At 45.1% G+C, this 13,503-nt stretch overlaps 1 protein-coding gene across 11 annotated transcripts in view; it reads right to left on the reverse strand.

Annotated features, from left to right (window-relative positions):
• Positions 1-86: 86 nt before the first annotated feature.
• LOC139546920 (formin-like protein 2) overlaps positions 87-13,503 on the reverse strand; it is a 78,498-nt gene continuing 65,081 nt past the window's right edge. For 4 of the 11 annotated variants that reach the window (XM_071355867.1, XM_071355872.1, XM_071355871.1 and 1 more), the window contains 12 exons: positions 12,554-12,678; positions 12,204-12,406; positions 11,701-11,935; positions 11,457-11,525; positions 11,260-11,340; positions 10,983-11,112; positions 10,257-10,420; positions 9,931-10,032; positions 9,618-9,716; positions 8,453-8,591; positions 6,732-6,847; positions 87-4,003 (listed from right to left, as the gene is read on the reverse strand). In XM_071355867.1, the coding sequence (XP_071211968.1) occupies positions 6,756-6,847; positions 8,453-8,591; positions 9,618-9,716; positions 9,931-10,032; positions 10,257-10,420; positions 10,983-11,112; positions 11,260-11,340; positions 11,457-11,525; positions 11,701-11,935; positions 12,204-12,406; positions 12,554-12,678 (1,439 nt within the window). In that variant the 3' untranslated portion in view covers positions 87-4,003; positions 6,732-6,755. Of the gene's footprint in view, positions 4,004-4,543; positions 4,644-6,731; positions 6,848-8,452; positions 8,592-9,617; positions 9,717-9,930; positions 10,033-10,256; positions 10,421-10,982; positions 11,113-11,259; positions 11,341-11,456; positions 11,526-11,700; positions 11,936-12,203; positions 12,407-12,553; positions 12,679-13,503 lie in introns of all 11 variants that reach the window. The other 7 variants (XM_071355865.1, XM_071355870.1, XM_071355868.1 and 4 more) reach the window with 3 other exon arrangements.

Below are 13,503 nucleotides of genomic sequence, written 5' to 3' on the forward strand. Positions count from 1 at the left end.
CCTGCATAGAAAACCAGAGTGAATCTGAACAGCTGTCTGCCAAATGAATGATAAAGAACAAAATTGAAATAAAGATGCACACATTATAATAGTGTAAATAGTTTATTTGATCAAATCCAGAACTCGGTCTACCTTTAACTAAATGTTATTTCAAAGTATTTTGTAATAAGCACACAATGCCTAAAATACATTTCTGAAGTAATAACTAAAACATGCCACTATTATCCAGTCTAATGAGTGAAGCTGATGAGTGGTCAACAGTTCACATAGGAAGTATAGAGATGAGTGGTTTGTTGCACATGCTATAACGTGGACATTTATGGTCCCAAGACCACAGAAAGCTTCTCCGAACGTCAATGGGTTATGGCCCAAATGACTCCCTATATAGGGCACTATTTTTGACCTTTTTTGCACCAGGGCCCATAGGGTCAAAAGTAGTGCACTAAATAGGGAATAGAGTGCCATTTGGGACATACATTAATATAATGCCTCTTTACTCTCAGGCAAGTGTGACACCAGGGCATTCTGCTTCACACAATCGATCCGTTTGGTTAAAGTGAACCCAGATTTGTTTTTTTCGGCGTAATTAAATATACAAAATGGACAAACCTATAAGTTAAAATAACATTCAAATTGTATATCACAGGGTGATGCACATTTTGTTTTAAACAGTATGTACAATAGTAACCTTAGAGTAATGAGAGGATTAAGAAGTAAAAAACAATGCAACAATTTGTAGCAAAATATCTGTACATTTACAAAACTTTTTTTTGCTTTGTGTAATTTTTGTTTGTTCTGACATTTTTTTTATATAACTAGCTAAACACTTTAAAAAAAGAAGAAAAAAAGACTGTCGCTCATGTCAGTGGGTCACATGAGCAAAGCTGAATGGATACCGTTTACAGTGGTTAAATACTATACATTAAATGTACAATAATAGTGAGTAGACGGTTGCCTAGAGATTCATTAGCCGATTGCGGTTTTCAGGGTAAAAAAATTAACTTGGAATCCAGTTTCAATGACAAGCTCCTCAAGTAGCCTAAAGTACCTTCCTTGCTGCTGCTACACTTGACTGGAAGTGTATCTGCTGATAAGTCTTTGTTTTAGCACCTTTCCTATTCGCTCTAGCTCTTGTCTGGGGTGTCGTTCGGGTGTGCTCTCGCAGTCGTTTGACCGAACGATTCCCTGGACCAGAGCTATTGTGGCTCGAGCCCCACCATCCACTTAACAGCATTGCATTTGAATGGCACTTGAGGTCTACATGAGCAGACAATGTACAGTACCAGTCAAAAGTTTGGATACAACTACTCATTCAAGGATTTTTTATTTTTACTAGTTTCTACATTGTGGAATAATAGTGAAGACATTAAAACTATGAAATAACACATGGAGTTATGTTGTAACCAAAACAGTGTTAAACAAATCAAAATATATTTAATGTGAGATTCTTCAAAGTAACCACCCTTTGCCTTGACGACAGCTTTGCACACTCTTGGCATTCTCTCAACCAGTTTCATGAGGTAGTCACCTGGAATGTATTTCCATTAACCGGTGTACCTTGTTAATTTGTGTAATTTCTTTCCTTCTTAATACGTTTGAGCCAATCAGCTGTGCTGTGACATGGTAGGGGTGGTATACAGAAGATAGCCCTGTTTGGTAAAAGACCAAGTCCATATTGTGGCAAGAACAGCTCAAATAAGCAAAGTAACACAACAGTCCATCATTACTTTAAGACAGGAAGGTCAGTCATTACGGAACATTTCAAGAACTTGTAAAGTTTCTTCAAGTGCAGTGGCAAAATCCATCAAGTGCTATGATGAAACTGGATCTCATGAGGACTGCCACAGGAACGGAAGACCGAGAGTTACCTCTGCTGCAAAGGATAAGTTCATTAGAGTTACCAGCCTCAGAAATTGCAGCCCAAATAAATGCTTCACAGTTCAAGTAGCACACACACATCTCAACATCAACTGTTCAGAGGAGACTGTGTGAATCAAGCATTCATGGTCGAATTGCTACAGAAGGAGACTTGCTTGGGCCAAGAAACACGAGCAACGGACATTAGACCGGTGGAAATCTGTCCTTTGGACTGATAAGTCAAAATCTTAGATTTTTGGTTCCAACCGCCGTGTCTTTGTAAGATGCAGAGCAAGTGAACGGATGATCTCCGCATGTGTGGTTCCCACCGTGAAGCATGGAAGATTTATTTCGAATTCAAGGCACACTTAACCAGCATGGCTACCACAGCATTCTGCAGCGATTCGCCATTCCCATCTGGTTTGCGCTTAGTGGGACTATCAATTGTTTTTCAACAGGACAATGACACAAAACACACCTCCAGGCTGTGTAAGGGCTATTTGACCAAGAAGGAGAGTGATGGAGTGTTGCATCAGATGACCTGGCCTCCACAATCACCCGACCTCAACTCAATTGAGATAGTTTGGGATGAGTTGGACCGCAGAGTGAAGGAAAAGCAGCCAACAAGTGCTCAGCATATGTGGGAACTCCTTCAAGACTGTTGTAAAAGCATTCCAGGTGAAGCTGGTCGACAGAAGGTCGACAGAATGCCAAGAGCTGTCATCAAGGCAAAGGGTGTCTACTTTGAAGAATATATTTATCTGTTTAACACTTTTTGGGACACTACATGATTACATATGTGTTATTTAATAGTTTTGATATCTCCACTATTATTCTACAATGTAGAAAATAGTTTTAAAAAATACCGAAAAACTCTTGATTGAGTATGACTGGTGCTCTATTTCTATCTAGATAGAGCTAATAATTCACGACTTGGTCCACTAACCATGTTAGCACTGATGAATGAGATGTTAATACTGTAATATGGAGGCCTAGCTATATACAATTCACATTAGCCTGGTCTCACTTCGAGAGAGCCCCACCTCTGAGCTATATTATTTCTGATACGATTTCTCCGTGGTCACTCGTTGGTGTACAAAAGTCTACCTGATACTTGCTTAAGTACTTTCATTGAGCATATTAGTTTTGGATCACTGCTTCATAGTAGTAATCTAAGACTTGTCCCCTTTTAATAAGGCCATTAGCCCTTTAGCAACAATTTTGTTGTGCCGCTCGAGCACATTGTTGGAATTCCAAGAGCAATGGCAGGAGCACCAGGAATGTAATAAGATACTTGCTATTGTATATCATATTCATCACCTGTGGCGGAATACTTTTTGACGCCTAACGCCTCGAACACACCTGCAGCATCATTGCGCAAATTGGCACGCAGCGTCATCTGGATATGTGTGCAACAGAAGTTCAACGTTCACCTTTCTGCTACCATTTCTGTCAAGCCGTCTACGCATAGAATTTGATGCGTGCGTTTGATTTATCCGACGTACGCACCGCAACTGCCGCTGCAACGCGGCGAGGCAAACGCAGCGCTCCATTGGAAATTCATGTGCTTCTGGTGTCCCAAAACGCAATGACGCTGGGAGGTGGGATCGAGGCATAACGGAACCGTGTCACATATACATTCTACACTTCTTTCAGGAAGAATCTCTTCCAGGAATTCCCCCTACGGACGTCCGTGTCCAGTTTTACACATCAAAGGAAATTACAATTAAAGCCAGGTCAAGTTGTATTGCTTGAAGTAATAAAAAAATAAAACAACTGATCACATAAAAAGTACGTTTCAGGCACTTGGCTTGTCTAAGGTTCCCTATAACTGACCTTTCAGACCCATCCATCTTTCTTTCCTTCAGTCCATCTATTTCTCTTTCAGTCCATCCATTTCTCTTTCAGTCCAGAGTGAGAGGCTGCTACATCCACATCATCCATTTCTCTTTCAGTCCAGAGTGAGAGGCTGCTACATCCACATCATTCCCCCCCCCCCCCTTCAGCCTTCTCCTAGCACATGCACTGTTCCCTCGTCACATGACCACTTCCGTGTTGTTGACCGGCCGCAAGTTTTGGTCGTCAAAGCGCCTTCTGACGCTCCTCCTCACCGCGTCGGCTCGCCTGTAAGGCTGATTTCGAAGATCTGGGATGGAGGAAGGGGAGAGAATAAAAGAGTTGTCAGTCATGCCAGGGCCTTCAGATGAGCCCAGAGGCTGTTTGTTGGCAGCCAATCAGGCAAAGCAGCTTGAGTTGTAAAGAAACATTCCCCTTCAGTTCACTCCTCTAAAAGGAAGACAAAAACAGTCCCACAGAAAAGACCTTATTGATTTGACATTTTTCATATTTACTAGTCCTTCTGTCGATTTAAAAAAACAAACGCTATGGACAGGTGCCCCCCAATACAAGCCCCCCCCCCAAAAAAAATATGCAAAATCCTCCCATGTTAAACAATCAGGGGGAAAAAAGGGGAACGTAATCATTTCCCATAAAGGGCGTTTACACTGAATTTGCATTATTTTGATTTTAGACATGCAACATTTGTCTATAACCTTATTAGGAAATGGAGGTTGAACAGAAAGGAGGGAGGGGGGGGACCAACACAGTCAGTCTAGCATGAAGTAGAGAAAGCCCTCAGCGGTAGGTAACTTAAGGGAAGGGAGGTAAAAAAAAAAGAGATGCTTGCCAGGTCTGGGACACATCCACCACCACAGGGGTGCTATTGGAGGAATTCCTTACCCTCGAGTGGACATTGGGGAATTTAGTAATATTATTCTTCTTTAGGGCTGGATGGATGAAGAGAAGACAAAATGGAGGTTAAAGAAGCAGGGTGACCAGAGGGGTGTTTTCACAGTGGAGGAGCGCCGAGCGAGCAAAGCGGCCAATGGGGAGGGGGGGGGCAGTGGTCATTGGACAGGATATGGCAGGGCAGGACTAAGGTGTTAGAGGGGCAGAGCTTACTAAGATGTGCTGTTAATTGATACTGCAGGCACAAAGGAAGAGTAAATCAAAGCGCTTTATTTTTCTGTTTTTCTGTCTAAAAAAACCCCCCAGGCTGCTTTCCAGAGTGACTACCAGCATGAGCAAATAGTGCCAACCATCACATTTTGCACGAAGACTTAGTTATCACAAACCAAACCCAACAAATGTTTTTTCAACATACACAAAAAACGTTTTATGTGCAGACCAAGAACCAAACAACGGCATGCATTCAGCCAGATACATGGGCATAGGATGTGAATTCGACTGTAATTTATGAAACATTTAGAAATACTGAGGCCTGTCCCTTTAAATTGCTCAACAGCAATTCAGGACATGTATCTGGCTGTATGTTAGTTGCACACAATGGAAATGAATGTGACATCCAAGACCGAGAATGCGTGTCAGAAATGAATAATTCATGCTTCATGCAATACGTTAGAAAGGTGACCAGATAAACCACAGAAAGTCGTGTGATATGAATATGATCCAGCACCAAAGAGTTTGAGCCAAGCGCAAGGCAAGGGAAACGGTAGATCTGGTCCAGGGGCGTTACATGTAACTTCAAGGCTCAGAATCAGCCACACATAACGCCCTAGACCAGAGCTAGGGGGAACTGGGAATTGTGGGTTTGAAGCGGGAGAAAGCCAGAGGCATGCAGGAACCCAACCAACAGCACAGTAATACATGAACACAACACTCTGTTTTCATGATGGACAGATGAACACAACACTCTGGTTTCATGATGGACAGATGAACACAACACTCTGTTTTCATGATGGACAGATGAACACAACACTCTGGTTTCATGATGGACAGATGAACACAACACTCTGTTTTCATGATGGACAGATGAACACAACACTCTGGTTTCATGATGGACAGATGAACACAACACTCTGTTTTCATGATGGACAGATGAACACAACACTCTGTTTTCATGATGGACAGATGAACACAACACTCTGTTTTCATGATGGACAGATGAACACAACACTCTGGTTTCATGATGGACAGATGAACACAACACTCTGTTTTCATGATGGACAGATGAACACAACACTCTGTTTTCATGATGGACAGATGAACACAACACTCTGTTTTCATGATGGACAGATGAACACAACACTCTGATTTCATGATGAACAGATGAACACAACACTCTGTTTTCATGATGGACAGATGAACACACAAGCAAGGTATAATGCCACAGCCATTTTAAAATAAGTCAAGACTATCAATACATTGAAACTGACAAATGATGAATTATTATATAATTATGTGCAAAAAAATACTCTGCTATGCTGATTACAATACTGACTAGTATACGATATGTACTGAAGCAGAAGTATTACTATATAGCAGAACTACTGGCACTAATACTGGTCAGCATAACATATAGGAGTGTAAACTTCTTGGAAGTTGGGCTATGGCCTAGGATGCACTTCCTCTTTTTTAACAGCAGAGGGCGCTTGCCTTACTGTCCCATTGACATGTACTCTGTAACGCTGCTGTATTACTTGTACTGTATAGAGTAAGACGTGGTAGATTTCTTACCCATCTACCCATCTCAGGGCAAATGTCAATAGCCTGACTGACTGACTGCTAGGAGCATTTCTGTGACATTATGGTTTGCTATGGTTGGTGACACACATGGATGAGGTAGTAGGTATATAACGGGGATGACTCGCTTCATGCAGGGTGACGGAGGGGACATCGGAGACTCCTCCCACAAACCGCTTCCTCCCCATGCGAGAAGGGGCGGAGGTAGTGACGCCGACACACCACACACACACGACTGACAGTGACACACAGAGTGAGAGGGAACACAACACGCTGTGAGAGTACGGAGAAGGAGAGACGAAGAAGAAAGACAGCACAGTATTCACAGTGACCTTTCAGAGAGAGAGTTCTAAGCTTTAGTAATGGTTCTCCTCAGTGCGAGCGGGCTCGCAGAAGAACCGAGAGCCCCGTTTGGCTGTTCGGGCGGTAAAGGGCACTGTCTTCAGCACTGCATTGAAACAACAACAGCCAAGACAAGACAAGACAGTAAGAAGTAGCACACATCTACAGGGTTTTAGCACAGGTTAGCACACCCTACAAAGCATCAGAAGACTGGAGCAGAGAGACACTAACACATTCTATAGAGGGTTACAGTCTACAATAGGCCTTCAGGGCTGAACTTTCCCAATCCCGCTTGGAGGATTCCTGGACTTCCTGCGTATCCCCTCCTGATTCCGGGAATCTTCCAACTGGGATTTCTGGGAAAACCAGGGCATTTTGGGGAAATGTCCTTGAATTATGTGACCCTAGGGCAATTATACTGTATCTATTGGGGCGCAAATGTAAAAATGTTACAAGACAGGCTTTTAGCTTGTCCGCTAGAATACAGTTATCTGTGATTTGTTATAGAGAATGTGTGTCAATAGTATTATATATGCCAAACCACACAGAATGTAAATGGCCTACAGTCGTGTGTCTTCTCTGTGGAACGGAGGGGTCGTGTATTTTAATAAAGCAGATCAATACATGGGGCTGCATCCCCAAATTGCACCCTATGGCCTATATAGTGCCCCATAGGTCTCTGGTCAAAAGTAGTGCACTACATAGGGAATGAGTTGCCGTTTGGGACTGAACCATGGTATCTGGTCCGGGAGACTATACCTTCAGCCCGGCCCGTCTACACCCCTAACTATCACAAAGCGACGACAGATTACGGACATTACTATCACAAAGCTACGACGGGATAGCAGACATTACTATCACAAAGCTACGACGGGATAGCAGACATTACTAACTGCTACAAAGCTACGACAGGATAGCAGACATTACTATCACAAAGCTACGACGGGATAGCAGACATTACTAACTGCTACAAAGCTACGACAGGATAGCAGACATTACTATCACAAAGCTACGACGGGATAGCAGACATTACTAACTGCTACAAAGCTACGACAGGATAGCAGACATTACTATCACAAGCTACGATGGGATAGCAGACATTACTAACTGCTACAAAGCTACGACAGGATAGCAGACATTACTAACTGCTACAAAGCTACGACGGGATAGCAGACATTACTAACTGCTACAAAGCTACGACGGGATAGCAGACATTACTAACTGCTACGAAGCTACGACGGGATAGCGGATAATGATCCCACGGACATTTGAGCCGGATCCAAGTGTCTACGTTAGGTTAGCTGGACGGTCAAAGCACGTTTCCACCGTAGAATCAAGGTGACGTAAAGCCTTTTGGATTGACAGTTCAATCAGTTCCAGAGTTAAGAGGTACTTGTTAGCGGTTTGGATACCCAGTGTTAATGATCGAACGAGATCGGATTGGAGCACAGGAGAGGACCTGCATGCAGAGCGCCCGGTGTGTAAGTTTGTGTCTTAACCACGCTAGCCGTACTAGAGCAGGGAGAGAGCTTCTTCTGCACAGGCCTGCCTGCGTGTGTGTTCGTGTGTGTGGATGTAGATGTGAATACCTATGTGCGCATGAATGTGCGTGTGTACACATGTGTAATGGGTGTGTTTATGTGTACGTATATAAGTAAGGTGTGTGTGTGGTTGTAGAACTGATGGTGATTGGCCCCCCGGTCCTGTTTACCGGTGATGATGTCCTCGATGGCTCCGTCCTTTCCCTCGTAGACGTGGCGACTGCCCGTATCCTTCACCTGCTTCTTCCTCAGCTCAGCTATCACCTCCTGCTGCTGACTCCTGCCCCTGGTGTTCTTATGGGACGGAGACTGGTGGGGAGACCACACACACACTTAGTCAAATCACAGGCACCTTTGTTGACTATTCAAACGGCATAACGATGTCCCTGTGTGAATCTCCAACATCGTATTTTACTCCGCTGTAAAAGCTGGTTCCTAATGTGTCCACTAGAAAGGTTATACTGTCTATATTATATATACTGTTTATGTTTACTGGTTGGTTTACTAACTGGTTCTATTGACTGGTTGGTTTACTAACTGGTTGTATTTACTGGTTGGTTTACTAGCTGGTTGTATTTACTGGTTGGTTTACTAACTGGTTCTATAGACTGGTTGGTTTACTAACTGGTTCTATTGACTGGTTGGTTTACTAACTGGTTCTATTGACTGGTTTGTTTACTAACTGGTTCTATTGACTGGTTGGTTTACTAACTGGTTCTATTGACTGGTTGGTTTACTAACTGGTTCTATTGGCTGGTTGGTTTACTAACTGGTTCTATTGACTGGTTGGTTTACTAACTGGTTCTATTGACTGGTTGGTTTACTAACTGGTTCTATTGACTGGTTGGTTTACTAACTGGTTCTATTGGCTGGTTGGTTTACTAACGGGTTGGATTTACTGGTTGGTTTACTAACTGGTTGTATTTACTGGTTGGTTTACTAACGGGTTGTATTTACTGGTTGGTTTACTAACTGGTTGTATTTACTGGTTGGTTTACTAACTGGTTCTATTGACTGGTTGGTTTACTAACTGGTTCTATTGGATGGTTGGTTTACTAACGGGTTGTATTTGCTGGTTGGTTTACTAACTGGTTGTATTTACTGGTTGGTTTACTAACTGGTTGTATTTACTGGTTATATACTGGCTGATACTGACTTGATGTGACACACTAGGTGTCTGCAGTACCTAATATAGCTGCCCCGCCAGCAGGAGAAGATCCTCCCATCGTTAGTCCTGGGGGATGAGGGGGAGAAGGGAGGGGCGAAGGAGAGCTTACCTTCTGGGAAGAGGGGGAGGAGGGAGAAGGAGAGGGGAAGGAAGGAGGGAGAGCCTACCTTCTGGTCCTCCTGGTCCAGCATGGCCTCCTGCTCCAGAAGCTTCTCCATCATCATCAGCTCTGCTCTCTTCCTTTGCTCGTTGTCCTCCTCCGCTTGCTGACAGAACACACACACACACACACACACACACACACACACACACACACACACACACACACACACACACACACACACACACACACACACACACACACACACACACACACAAACAAACATTTAGCCAGAGGGCTCAAACACACAGCCGTACCAGCGCCCTGCGTAGTGTTTGGGACAGTCTGAGGGGTATGTAAGAGAGCAATGTCAGGCTCACCCTGTAGGCCTTGACGAAGCGCACAAACACCGGGAAGAACACGGATGGGGGCGTCGTTTTGGAATTCTCGCCGAAGAATTTGACGGCCTCGTCGAAGGCGTCCTGTCAGAGACAAAAAGCACATTTTGCATTTGTTGATCTGTCGATCATAAAGGTAATAGTTTGATCAAACATATATAAAAAGGGGCAATCTGGGATCGGTACATGCATTTTTTGACTTTTGGATAAATGATATATAACCATTGATTCTTGAAGAATATCATGTATAAATGCCTTGTGAGCTTCGCCTTAATTGCACATGACAAATTCAGCGAGGTGAGGTTTACCAGCGCGATCTTGGCGTCGTCCTGCAGCTTTTTCAGCTTGCCCTCATTGTGTGTGATGAAGTCTTTGAGCATGGTGTTGTGACCGTGCATGCTGTACTCTCGCTTGGTCAGGTCCATTCCCCGCTGGAGCTCCTTCACATCCAGCAGAACGTTCTCTAACGACACTGAGATCACACACACACACACACACACACACACACACACACACACACACACACACACACACACACACACACACACACACACACACACACACACACACACACACACACACACACACACACACACACACAGGCATGAACGAGTACACGTACGCACGCACACACAGATACACGCACGCAGAATTGGATACTGTTCGAAGCGGGGCGCTCCCCGTTAAGGAGGGCCATACAGCACATCTCTAGAGCAACACAAGGAGCGAGGAGCCCCAACAAGTGAACAACATCATCATCCATTCTCTGAGATGATGGCTGCGGATACAGCGCAATGGAAATGCCTGCAGACCAAAGATAGGCTACAATCCGGTCCAAATCCACCGCCACGACTGATCATTAGGGGCATGTCCTAAATAGCGCCCTGCTCCCTGTTTAGCGCACTACCTTCCGGTCAAAAGTAGTAGCGCTATATAGGGAAACGGGGTGCCATTTGGGACCCACGCTAGGATCTGCCGTAGCATCGTCAGCCCTTCATCGCTGCAATCACACGAAGCTGCACGGTGAATCGTACCTGCTGCAGCCTTCTCCACATAATGCAGTTCGTTGTAGAACAGATTGACTTGGTGGTATTTCTCCTTCACCACGTTGGCTATGTAGTGCAGCAGAGTCATTTTCCGGTCTGTCGACTTGGTGTCTAGTAGCTGGGGGGGATGAGAGGATTCAAAAAAATGAAGTGTGAAAACAGTGCTTGCGTCCCAAATGGCACCCTATTGCCTATGTAGTGGACTAGTAGCAATCCTAAAGCACGTCATGCACTAGCAATACATTTGGGAGAAAGAATCTCCTACCAAATCTAAACTCTGTAGTTTGAAACCATATACTGCTCCCCGTTTGCTGCTGTTCATGTAGTTTCCGAGAGCCAAGATGATCTGAAGAAAAAGAACATATTAGAACAACACAGAAGGCAGCCAGGAACAATATTTTCAACACGTTTTTCAGCGCAGGATATTTCCGACGCATAGAATTTCTGCCACGAGTCGCTTACCTCGAGAATTTTCTTGAGTTTCTGTGAGGATTTTATTGACACAGATGCTGCGATGACCGCGTGGAGTTGCTGCGAAGAACAAGAAAGAAGGAAGTAGAACTAAAGTCAGAGAAGAGGAGGATAAGCCCAACTCAAGAAAAACCCATCCTCCTCTCCAGTCACCATATGGCTCTGTTCAAAAGTAGTGCACTATGTAGGGAATAGGGTGCCATTTGGGCCACATGCATGGAGTCCCGGGCCTCACCGGCGTCAGCATCTGCACACTCTCGCAGAAGTTGCCAATGAAGGCCATGATGGTCATCTTCTGCGTGAGCCGCTCGATCTTGCTGAAGTGCATCATGAAGCGGTCCTCGTCCGCCAGCGCCTCCACGGGCTTCCGCTCCTTCTCGTACTGACGCATGACCTTCACCTCGCTCTCCGTGGGCAGGAAGCGCATCAGACACTCCACGTAGTCCACCGACAGGGTGCGCAGGTCAAACCTGACGGGGTGGGGGAGGGTTTAGACATAGACGCACACACGCTATGCAGACACAGCCTGCAAATAAAGGCTAACAAGCACACACACACACACCACCGTAACCAAATGGACCCTCATTTATAATACTACATAGGTAAGACAACAAGAAATTGCGTCCCAATTGGCACCCTATTCCCTACATAGTGCACTACTTTTGACCAGCGTTGTGCACTATATAAGTAATAGGGCGCCATTTGAACATAACCCGAAGAGTCCATTGTGTGTCTTACAGCTGGATGGCCTTGCAGATCTCCTCAGGGGCCTTGCCCACTTTCCTCAGGGTGATGGCCATGTTCTTGGCCCGGTTGGCGTCCAGCAGTGCCACCTTGTTGGGCCCCTTCTGGATGACCTTGGTCTTGCTCATGATCAAGTCGATGGCCGGGCCCTGGGCTTTCGTCTTGAACATCTCCTCAAACTCATCCACGTTCAGGTCCTGAGGTTGAAGACACAAGAATCCTAAGCAACCTGCCCTGTGGTGAGCGGCCTACACGTTGTTAGAAGTACGGTAGACCAACATAGCTTTAATAGTAGGTCCAAGTGTGAAGTGCATACACGTGGGGGTGAGTGTATGGTTCCCTACCTCCAGTATCCTCTCGTCGTCGATCTCGTTGAACACAGTGCCGTTGATTTGGTTGGGCTTCAGCGCCACCCAGTTGAACACGGGCAAACGGAACTTGGTCTTGATTGGCTTCTTAATCTTCACGGCTGCACAGCGAAACACAGACCAATTATTCCGTAAAGCACTCCATCCGCCATGTCCATCATCACGCTCACAAACACACAGTGCACGGTCGTGTTGACGGAGGGGTAGACGGGGTCGGCATCCCAAATGGCACCCTATTCCCTGTATAGAGCACTAACTGTGACCAGGGCACGTATGGCTCCGGTCAAAAGGTGTGCACTATATAGGGCATAGGCTGCCATTTGGGGCAGGATTTTATGTGACTGGAGGTGGTGGCACACGTGGAGATTCAGGAGGCTTAAGAGCCCATTCATTAAAATCCCACAGAGAAAGCTGGAGAGGTGCTCCACAGTTATTTCCACAGCAGGGCCTGATGTGCCCTGGCTAGCTCTGTACTGCTAGCCGTAGCCACTACAGTTTATTGATTGAACCTATATTTAACCAAGACGTTGCATTCAGTAGTGGGCCCAGAATAGAGCCTTGGGGTAAACCAGATTGAGTTAGCTATGATATTGAATGTGCATATGGCTAGGCTTGTCATCCCTGGCACAGCAGCAGATTATGTTTTTATAGACTAGGATTATGGCCATACCCGTGATGCTACGAGCCGCAGACAGACTGACAGACTGACAGAGGTACCGCCGGTGGCGGGACAGAGAGATAAGGATTAGGACCGGAGAGTGTGACAACCAGGGCATTCCAGGCCTGTGCAACACTCTCCTATCTTACTATCACCATCAGCCTGCCTGCAGCGGCACGTCAATGTGTTTCAGCATGCAACAACAGACACTACCAGACATCACAAAAAACACACACACACACACACACACACGTTACAGTACAACAGA

Source organism: Salvelinus alpinus, chromosome 20, assembly GCF_045679555.1.
Source record: "Salvelinus alpinus chromosome 20, SLU_Salpinus.1, whole genome shotgun sequence".
Lineage (NCBI taxonomy): Eukaryota > Metazoa > Chordata > Actinopteri > Salmoniformes > Salmonidae > Salvelinus > Salvelinus alpinus.